This window comes from Macaca nemestrina, chromosome 7, assembly GCF_043159975.1.
Source record: "Macaca nemestrina isolate mMacNem1 chromosome 7, mMacNem.hap1, whole genome shotgun sequence".
Lineage (NCBI taxonomy): Eukaryota > Metazoa > Chordata > Mammalia > Primates > Cercopithecidae > Macaca > Macaca nemestrina.
Window position 1 is genome coordinate 34,212,717 of NC_092131.1, and position 10,996 is coordinate 34,223,712.

The window sequence follows — 10,996 nt, forward strand, 5'->3', positions numbered from 1 at the left end:
GGAACTTAGCCCCAGGAGTGTATGTCCTGTTCTGGGCACTCTAAGAAGGACATGGACCGAGTCACATAATTCTAGCAGCCAATGTTTTCCATCCATGTTAGTGCTACATTTCATCTGTACCAGGCAGAGCACCAAGGGTTTCACATGCATTATCTTACTAAGTCCTCACCACAGCTGGTGAGCTAGGCGATATTAGTTTCCATTTCACAAGCAAGGGAGTGAGGCTGTGAGCAACATGGCTAGTGTGTGGTGGAAGTGGGATGAGGAGCCGGCTCTGATGCCTGCAGAGACCATGGGCCTTAGACTTTTTTGCTGGTCAGAATGGCCCCACAGTGGCCAGGGCCCCGCCCACCTCACTCCCTCACTGCCTCTTTGCTCCATAGGCTCTGACCAGTGGAAGATGGCCGAGAGGAAGCTGTTCAACAAAGGCATTGCCATCTACAAGAAGGATTTCTTCCTGGTGCAGAAGCTGGTGAGCTGGGCTCTGTTTCAGGGGTAGAAGAGGGCCAGGAGCTAGCTGCCTGTGTGACTTCAGGGCTCCCTCTGCTAGTGACCAAGCCCTCTTAAAAAGCAGTCAGGTCAATGCTACTGAGTAGCCTCAGAGAGAATTTCCTAAACAATACAAGAAAGAGAAAGATTAGGCCTCTTTTCTCTATTGATTCTAAGCACCCTTTCCTCACTTCAGGGTGATGTGGCCAAACTCTGGGGTCTCAATCCAGAAGGAGGCCTAAGTGGGCATCAGACTTAAAATAGGCAGGAGGAAGATGGGGAGGAGGGCGACAAGTAGAGGTGAGCCATTCCCCAGGGGAAGGTGCAGGGGGAGGGCCCCCTGGGGTGAGGGGAACTGAGAGCCAGCAAGTGCCTGCATAACTGACCTGGGGGCCTCTGCCCTCCTTTGACTAAGAGTTGCCTTCCAGTAACTCAGCTGTTCAAGCCCACATTCCCTAGATTTATCTTGTCCTCCCTCCATATTCTTCTGGAAAAGCAGATGCTTTGCTAATCCAAGGAGTTGCATCTATCCAGCTCTGTCTCACAAAATCTGGGCCGTGGGGAGAGAGGATTGTGTAGACTGCCAAGGGAAGAGTTTTTTAAAAAAAGCATGCCCTTTCCTCCTGGGATTGTAGATTGTATTGGGAACAGCCCTGGGGACTAGACAAAGTGCTGATGATGAATTCCCCTGCAAGGGCCCTGTTGTGAGGAGTCCTTTGCTATGTTTTAGTAACACTCTGTTCCCTGATTGGGCAATACTGACGGGAAGTACACGCCCGTGAAATTCACTGAGGCGCCCCAATGCCTAATGAAATGAGCAGACCTTTAGTCAGTCAAACAAAGGGTCAGAGAGAATTGACAGTAAATGTGTAAACGGCCTAATTAATACATGTGTGACTTGGCCATTTCTGTGAGATGAAAGATGTCTGTTTCCTCCTCAGACACAAAGGGCCCACACTGACCCCTGGCCTCTCTGGGACAGGAGCTCCCAGCCCAGCGGTGGCTGAGCAATGTGGGAGCCTGTGGGGTGGTGTCAGAGAAAACAGCCTCTTCGTGTGGGAAAGTCGCCCAAAAACTAAACCCAGTGTCCAAATAGATTTGTGCAAATAGATTTATGCAATGGGAGAGCTAGAATTTCAGAGCTTGAGAGGCAGGCCGCTGGAGATCTAGCCTTACTTAACCCCATTGGCTATTTACATATGAAAAAACTGAAATTAGAAAAGTGAGTGACTTGCCTAAGCTCAGATAGCTATGTGGTAGCAGAGTCAGGAGGAAGACTTAGGCCTTTCACTTCCTCCTCAGGTTTCCCAGGGCTTTCTTGTGAGTTTCCCTTGAGTTCCTCCCCCGACAGGGCACACTGTGTCATTTCTATATGCTCACTTGTCAGCCACTGCTCCCTGGAGAGAAATGACATTTTGCCTGGATTAATGAAAAGCGTCTCTGTTGCCAGGTCAGGGCTGGCTTTGGATACAGATGGTGCCCAGACCTTTTCCTTCAACTTTTCAGTTTGAAAAATTTCAAACTTATAGGAAAATGGAAAGAACAGTAGAATGAACACCTGTCTACCCCGACTTCGATTTAGCAATCGTTAACATTGGCTACATTTGCTTTCTCTTTCTCTATGTCTAAACATAGACATACACATATACAGCTCTCTCGTTCTCTGATTCAGCTAATCATTACAAGTTACAGTCATCCTGTCACATGACTAAAAGCTTTCAGCATGTATCTCCTAAAAACCAAGATATTCTACAAAACCACAGTACCATTAGCACGCCCAAGAAATTTAACCTGATAAAATAATTCAGGCCAGGCGAGATGGCTTACGCCTATAATTCCAGCACTTTGGGAGGCAGAGGATCACTTGAGGCCAGGAGTTTGAGACCAGGCTGGCCAACATGGTGAAACCCCATGTCTACTAAAAATACAAAAAAAACCCTAGCCAGGTGTGGTGGCACACACCTGTAATCCCAGCTACTCAGGAAGCTGAGGCATGAGAATCATTTGAACCTGGGAAGCGGAGGTTGCAGTGAGCCGAGATCGCGTCACTGCACTCCAGCCTGGGTGACAGAGCGAGAGACTGTCTCCAAAAAAAAGAAAAAAAATACAGTAATATCCTTTGATACACAATCCACATTGCCTTCTCCCGGGTGGTTCTGATGTTGTCCTTTATAGCTTGTTTTATTTATTTACTTATTTTAAATAGTGCTGAAGCATTGATTGATCAGTGGTTTGTTGCAGAGCAGGCATTGGAAAAATGCTTGTATTTCCTAGGTTGGCTGGGTTTCATTTTGGCTTGAAGTTAAGGGAAAGATGCAGGGATGAGAAAGGCTGGATTCTCCCCAGGCTGATGAGCCAAACCAGAGGGTTCTGACCTCAGTTTTGACTTCAAACCAGATCCAGACCAAGACCGTGGCCCAGTGCGTGGAGTTCTACTACACCTACAAGAAGCAGGTGAAAATCGGCCGCAATGGGACTCTAACCTTTGGGGATGTGGATGCCAGCGATGAGAAGTCGGCCCAGGAAGAGGTTGAAGTGGATATTAAGGTGACTCCTTTTCCAGCCTCAGATGCATAGAGCCTGGGCTGGGTCTGGGGCCAGGCCTGAGCTGGGAGCCTGAGCTCATGCTCTCCAGGAGCCTGCAGAGGGCAGGCTGAGGAAGACAGTGTCCCTGACAGTCACAAGGAGCCCTGGACCGCTGGGTTCTCCCCTCTATACTGCTGGTGTCATAGTAATAATACATTGTGTTGATACACAGGGTAATTTTCTCACAGGATTCACACCAGCATCGTCTTCCTATCTCCGCATAGCAGACCTCTAACACTGTTTTTCAAACCTCAGTCATTCTTGTATCACCTTTTTGATTTCTGCTATATCTGCATCCTACCTTGTGTCACCATTAGAATTGTTGTCATATTCACATACTACTTGTGCCATTACTTAATATTTTCCTTTAAATCAACTCATTTTTTACTCAGAAGGGAAGCTTTATATCACAGTGATAAATAGAAAACCAAGGTTGTGTGCTATAAATAGAAGGTACTGGTAAAAATATATGTGAAAACCAGTGTTACTAAATTCTAGCTAGATACTGTGTTACCTGCCAAGGCTGAGACTGAGGCCGGACCTTGCTCTGTTAAAGAGATTATTAAGTCTAGAGAAGTATAAAAGACACATTAGCAGCAACCAGAGACTGAGTCCTTGGCATAATCAGGATTGAAAGAGAATTGAAAAGGGAATGTTACTTAATTCCGTGTCCATGTATCCACCTAGCATCATTTTTGGGATTGCAAGTCCATGTTTGGTGATGTAAGACAGGGAGTGGTTTGCTGCCCATTTTGCAGGTAGGAAGGTAGTAGAGCTACAGAAAGCATTACAAAGATAGTTTGGAATTGGAACTCAAGGCTCCTGCCTGGCTCACCACATCATTGCCAAGGATGCCTCCGGGTCATGTGTCCAGGAGGATGGGTGCAATGGGGAGCAACTGGTATATACCCTCCCTGCCCTTCGCTCTCTCTCAAGTGCTCCCAGGGCTTGAGACTCTCTTCTGTTTCCATGGCTACTGTGCCATGACCCCTCGGCCGGGTCAGAATCTGTGCTACAGCAGTGAGACAGAGCTGTAGGCTCACTGCCCTTGTTCTTGTTCCCCATAGACTTCCCAAAAGTTCCCAAGGGTGCCTCTTCCCAGAAGAGAGTCCCCAAGTGGAGAGAGGCTGGAGCCCAAGAGGGAGGTGAAGGAGCCCAGGAAGGAGGGGGAGGAGGAGGTGCCAGAGATCCAGGAGAAGGAGGAGCAGGAAGAGGGGCGAGAGCGCAGCAGGCGGGCAGCGGCAGTCAAAGCCACGCAGACACTACAGGCCAATGAGTCGGTGAGTGTGACCGCCATGGGCTGAGCCCAGGGCAAGCAGGGTGGAGCTGGGCCTGGGGACATGGGAGGGAGGGTAGAGCAGGACTGTGATCCTCATTATAATCATAATAGCAGGAAGTGTACTTTGTGCTGTTAACTCATTTAATTCTCACAACCGTATGTAGTATTACTGTTATTCCCATTTTATAGATGGGGAAATTGAGGCCCAAGATAACACAGCTAGTAGGCAGCCTGAATCCAGAGTCTGCGATTAATTTTTATACTCTACTGCTTCTATATCTGAGATTCAGAGGGAAAAAGGTTTTGTGAAAACCCAGTAGGTTTGTGGGTCACTGAGGGAGCATTGGTGGGTTGTAGCTTGGACAGGGCTCCCCTAAGAGAGCCGGAGCCCCTGACAAGAATGAGACTGAGCTGAGACCATGGGAATGACAATCATAGGCCCTCAGGCACGATCTCTGCAAAGTGCTTTCATTTCCATTATCTCATTAATTCCTCACACTGCAGAGTTAACCTCTACTCTGCAGATGGGGGGAAAGCAGTTCAGAGATGCTAAGTGACTTGCCCCAGGTCCTTGGACTCCTAGTGCAGTGCTCTGTCCACCATATATCACAGGCCAAGAAGCAAGACTACCGGCCATAGTTGCTCCTTACCAGGGAGAGTTCTCCCAGAAAGCAGTAGGGAGGGGAAGGGGTTTATTGGAGAGCTGCTGCTGTTTGAGAGTCGTTTTTTTTAGAAATGTGTGTAGTAGGCCTGGCGCAGTGGCTCACACCTGTAATCCCAGCACTTTGGGAGGCTGAGGTGGGTGGATCACCTGAGGTCAGGAGTCGAGACCAGCCCGGCCAACATGGTGAAACCTCGTCTCTATTAAAAATACAAAGATTAGCTGGGCATGGTGGTGTGCGCCTGTAATCCCAGCTACTCCAGAGGCTGAGGCAGGAGAATCGCTTGAACCCAGGAGGTGGAGGTTGCAGTGAGCCAAGATTGCGCCACTGCATTCCAGCCTGGGTGACAGAGTGAGACTCCGTCTTAAAAAGAAAAAAAAAAAAAAAGGAATGTGTGTAGTACATTCATGCTTACAGAACTCCCATAAACTGTAAACCCACGGCTGTGTGCCCACTTCTGAGCCTCGACCACCTGCACCGAGAGCTGTGCTCTGTGTAACGCCCTACAGAGTTCTGCTGACTTTTGTGAACACTTTCCCATGAGGGTTCCACTTCTGATGGCCACGCGGGGCTTCCCCAGCCAAGGCCCCTCTGCTCCCTCTGCTCTGCACTCTGACCCCTGCTCTTGCCGTTTGGTTTCCCTGCACTGCGCTGTCCTGAACTAGCTACCTATGCATCTGTCCCTTCCACCAGACCCTCAGCTCTGAGGGCAGGCATGCCTGTGTCAACCTCTTTGTCCCCAGCACCTGACCCATCACAGGGGCCTGAATCTCATTTATAGAACAGGGCATGAGCGGACTAAATGACAGAAAACATCAACAGGTCTTCATTAACCCAGACACCAAGATCGCCTGTCAGGCGCATCAAGGCCTCTAGCAGCTCGGGCTGCCCCACAGAATTACCCTAGCAGCAACTTTGTAAACGATAGAGCTGACCAGAGACGCAGAGTTGGAGGAGGCAATGGTCGTCCTATCCCTGGAAGGACCCAAGTGCATGCCAGGTGACTGGCAGGAGTATATATGACCTTTGAGGCCCCTGGTTCCCTGTGATTCTAGAATTCCAGATCTGCGCTCGCTTGGATCACTCAACTCTCCTTGTTTGATTTTCTTCAGGCCAATGACATCCTCATCCTCCGGAGCCACGAGTCCAACGCCCCTGGGTCTGCCGGTTGTCAGGCCTCAGAGAAGCCAAGGGAAGGGACAGGGAAGTCACGAAGGGCACTACCTTTTTCAGAGAAGAAGAAAAAAACAGAGACATTCAGTAAGACCCAGAATCAGGAGAACACTTTCCCCTGTAAAAAATGTGGCAGGTAAGGTGGCCAGCCCTGTCCCCGCTGGGAGCCAGGGGGCTGGTGCGCGGCGGGGGCGGGGCCGGGGGGGAGGGGGAAGAGGTACAGGCGGTGTCCGCCTCGTTTCTGATTGGCTCAGCGGGTTTCTAGGGCTGTGACGTCATGGGGCAGCTTTCGGAAAATGATACGAGCTGGCCAGCCCCGGCTGTGCCGCGTCGGGGGTGAAGGTGAAGGCTGGGGTCGCTCGCGCACCCGCGCTGGGAGCCCCGGGGTGGGCCAGGGCTGTCCTGATCAACCCCTGCCCGGCCGCAGGGTGTTTTACAAGGTGAAGAGCCGCAGTGCGCACATGAAGAGCCACGCAGAGCAGGAGAAGAAGGCTGCAGCGCTGAGGCTAAAGGAGAAGGAGGCCGCCGCTGCCGCCGCCGCCCACCAGCAGGCTCTGCGGGAGGAGAGCGGCGCGGGCGCAGGCGACAAGGGCTGAGCGCGGGAGCCAGGCTGGCCCAGTCCTGGACCCTGGCCCTTCCCGCACCGCCGCCAGCGCCCGCAGACACCCTGGCATCTCAAGAGGGAGTGAGGAGAGGATCGCAGGGATTTTTCCCTGCGAAACAAATGAGACAATGAAATAAACGGCTCTTTTACTTATGAAGGCCCCGGGAGCAGCGTTAAGGGCTCCAGGATCCAGTTCTCTTTGCATTTGGTCTGTCGAAAGTTGTCCTCGTGCTTTCCTGAACCGGGAGAGTCCCGTTCCCCTCAGGAGGGGCTCCACTGCCTCTCACACTCCGACTTCTGCTGCTCTGCTGCCCCGCAGTCTCTTCCCTCCTCTTTGCCTCCCCCTCCTCCCCTCGGCCTCCAGGAAGCCACCGTGGCCGGCCAAGCACAAGCTCACCCACTTTGGAGCAGCATTCCTCCTCCCCAGAGGACCTCGAAGGCTGCAACGGCCCTGCCCCAAGCCCCAGAAAAAGGGACTCTCGGAGGGAGTCTGCTGGCTTCTCTGAGAAGGGGCGCAGCCTGACACCTGTGCTGTCCCTGCAGTCTCCAGTCCTGCCTGAGCTGCTCCCGTGACCGTGCCCTGAGTGGCCACCTCCTCTTTGGGAGGGAGGCCGCGACAGGTACTCTCCCTTTGCTGCTTGCTGGCGGCGCTGCTGGGCCTACAAAGTTTTCTCGGCGTTGGGGAAGGGGCTAACGTTCTTGTCCAAAGCACTCATCTTGCTGCAGGGAAGGGAGCTGTGCAGAGGCTGGAAGCTGCAGAGTTAGGCCGGAGAGAGCTTTTGACAAGCCTGGCTGTTTCTGCTTCCCATCTTTTTTGCCAAATACCTTTGGGTCCTGGAGGCTGCCAAGGGCACTCCGCCTTGAGCAGGTCCCAGAGAGGCTCAGCCTGCCCGTCCTGGGAGCCAGCGTCCTTGCCTCTGCCCTGACCTCAGCAGCTACACCTAACCCCACCGCACCCCACCCAGTGTCAATATCCACAACCCAGCCCCCAGGCCTGCACGCTGGAGATTTCTGGATCCTTCCCTAGGAGGGAGAGGTCTCCTAACTCGACTGGACAGGAGCCTTCATTCCTTGACTCGTGTCATTTGGGAGCTATTTATTTATTCTTAGTATTTAATTTTTAACATCCTCTCAGGGACCAGGGGCCTCCTGCTTTTCAGAGGCCCAAGTGCATTTATCCCAAAACGAGGCATCTTGACATCCCCCATCCCCCCCGAATTCCCGAGGCCCTAAGGTCCCTCACCTGGTTGCTCTGGAAGCTCTTGCCGGTAGGAATGATAGCAACACTGGAAGAGGGTGGGAAGGTGGAGGGTGTCACCAAAGCCACACAGAGCAAGGGAGATCAAAGGCAGTTCTTGCTGCCCCTTCTCTGGCTGTGCTTTGCCTAAGGGAATTGGCAACAGGCCAGGATTCTAATTTGGTTTATGGGGCCTGGATTGTGGTTTGAAGAAGCCATATTTGGCATGGGTGAAGTGAAAGGGCCAGGAGGTTCTGGAGGCCCCTTCACGTCCAGTCCCATAGCGGGGCTAGAGCGGGGCTCAGCTGTTTTTCTGATCTTACTCAACTGAGCTGTGCAAAAGAAATTCTAAGTGAATGCGCGTATGACAGGTCAATGTATTAGGAAGGAGCCAGAAAGTATTCATACTGCTACTCCTTACGAGATAGGCAAGAAGCGTCAGGTCAGTAACTGGGAGTGGAGAGGGAGTTTTGTTTTGAACCTGTGCACTGTCAGGTATTTTTCAGCATCCATTTATACATTAATGTGGTTCTACAGGACCCCGGCTGTGGAAGTAACAAATTTCTTCTCCCTCCAGACTCTTGGATGACTACCTACATCCCCAACTTCCCGGTTAGTTTCCTCCACAGGTTTCCATGAGCTCAGTATCCCAAGACAGCAAAAATCTGGTATACCCTGTAGAAGCAGGGGGGTAGCAAATTTAGGCTCTCTTCGAAATTACTTGTATAATACGAGTGCCTTCGCAGCTTAGCCCCAAAGTGCTACTTACGTTTCCCAAGGTTTTTTCTATTCAAACCATATTTGGTTTCAGTCCCCTTTATGGACATAGGGTAACAGAAACCTCCATCATTCAGGAGACCCTTTTGTTCAGTGGTAACATCTTGTACTTGGAAAAAAAAATTTTTTTTTTTTGCGACAGAGTCCCATTCTGTCGCCCAGGCTGGAGTGCAGTGGTGCGATCTCGGCTCACTGCAACCTCTGCCTCTCGGGTTAAAGGATTCTCCTGCTTCAGCCTCCTGAGTAGCTGGGATTACAGGCACACACCACCCCACCCAGCTAATATTTTTGTATGTTTTTTTTTTAGTAGAGACGGGGTTTTGCCATGTTGGACAGGCTGGTCTTGAACTCCTGACCTTAGGTGATCCACTCGCCTCGGCCTCCCAAAGTGCTGGCATTACAGGCGTGAACCACCGCGCCCGGCCGTAAATGTTTAAACAAGAAAGTGATTCTACTCTTCTAAGCTTACAGAGACCAGACCCGGTGAATGTAACTGGGGAAAATCAAGATGGTACCTCTCTGCATTAATCCTGCCAGACACCATATTTTAGGAAGGTCCATGCTCCAGGATGCATTCATGTCTTGGATACAGTGTGAAAATTAAAAAGTTTAGAGGGTAGATGTAATTGTGGCAAGTGACTTGCCAATAAAGTAGGTGCAGCTATAGAAGCTGGCATAGGTATATCCTTAATGGTGCTTTCTCCCTGGGCTTGTCTCTTGTTGTTTTTTTCCCTATATTCAGAGCTCTGAGAAGTGATAAACACCTCCAGCTTTCTTAACATCCTCCCCACACCATCTCACCATATCCATCTCCCAGCATCCATCTGCATTCAGCTAAGGGCGGGAAACTGACCTAGTGCCTGTGCTGCAGACCATTTCTGAGGTCTCCACCCATCCAAGGAGGCAGAGCCATCATTACTGTCCTCCATGCCTTCAGCAGCCCCCCTCACAGCTAAGGTACATACCACCCCTTCTGCCGCGCCCCCTTCCACTCCTGGCACCAAGGTCTTTTGCTGCTTATGTCTAAAGGGATCGCCTATATTTAACTGCCTCAGTGACCTAACCTCTTTCTTCTCATGTGCCAGATGTTAAGATGAAGGAGGAATACAACACATACTCAAGCCTCAGCTGTTTAGTTGTTTTCACTGGGGCTCGCTTTTCTGGGACGGTATTTATTATCAGACTGGCAAGCCTAACTCCATAGGTTTACAGGAAGTAGGGATATTTTTATAAAACAATTGTGTCCTCCCCACATTTTGCTATGTTAATATTTGCCTCTAACAATTTGCAGCTGTTTCACTTTTTCCTCATTTGTCTCTAAGTTGAAGGCCTTGTTGGAGGGGACGGAGCACAGGAACAGCCTTGACAGTCTGTAATTATTGTACAAATATTTTAATAGCATATAAATAAGTATATTCCTTTTATTTTGAAACAAAAATGATCAGACACTGCCTTTTGTGTGTTTGCTGCCTGTGGCACCCTTTTTTAAAAAAGACTGTTACATATTAAAATAGTGTACATATATATAAATATTACCTCTTTTGCTGTACAGTTGTGATAGAGACTGAAGATTTTATTTTTTGTGTGCTTTTTATAAGAAAAAATTAATACACTAAAGAATCTTGCTGATGTGATTGTAATGTACCTATGTAACTTATTTACTTTTGAATGTTCTTCTGTATCTTTAAACCTTTTATTAAATAAGGTTTTAAAAATTCAGAGTTGAATGCTATGTTCTCTCGGGATTTTCACCATCTGGGGTTGATGTAAGTGGGCCTTGTCTTGCTTGCAGGGAGATTACTCGACATTTTTGAGCCATAAGGATTCTCTTTTAGCAGCCTATTGTCGATGCCAGCCAGGAAAAGGAAAATAACACTAATGTTTGCCTGGCTAAAAGATGACTCAGTAGACACAGACAAACAGATGTTTACAAAAGTTTAGACAAGAAAAAGTCTAAACTCAGTATCTCACACAAAAAATGGCGCACTCCGGCTTCATTGGGATAAAATATGCAGGGTGCACAGTGTGGTCAGGGGTAACGGGAAGCCAGGGTTCTGAGGAGAGTATTTTCACGTGCAGGGTGGACTGGCTGGGCAACCCGAGTAGACAAGTCCACCATGAGGGATGCCATGACTTCCAATAGTATCATCTTAAATCCACTCCAGGATTGGGTTATTATTTTTAAAACA

The 10,996-nt window shown here is 49.7% G+C and overlaps 1 protein-coding gene across 6 annotated transcripts in view; it reads left to right on the top strand.

The window, feature by feature from the left end:
* Positions 1–10,526, top strand: part of MIDEAS (mitotic deacetylase associated SANT domain protein) — a 75,972-nt gene extending 65,446 nt beyond the window's left edge. For 4 of the 6 annotated variants that reach the window (XM_071099886.1, XM_011765628.3, XM_011765626.2 and 1 more), the window contains 5 exons: positions 384–472; positions 2,887–3,036; positions 4,143–4,355; positions 6,129–6,325; positions 6,617–10,526. In XM_071099886.1, coding sequence (XP_070955987.1) covers positions 384–472; positions 2,887–3,036; positions 4,143–4,355; positions 6,129–6,325; positions 6,617–6,785 — 818 coding nt within the window. In that variant the 3' untranslated portion in view covers positions 6,786–10,526. Of the gene's footprint in view, positions 1–383; positions 473–2,886; positions 3,037–4,142; positions 4,356–6,128; positions 6,330–6,616 lie in introns of those variants that run through there. The other 2 variants (XM_011765631.2, XM_011765629.2) reach the window with 2 other exon arrangements.
* The last annotated feature ends 470 nt before the right edge of the window (positions 10,527–10,996 follow it).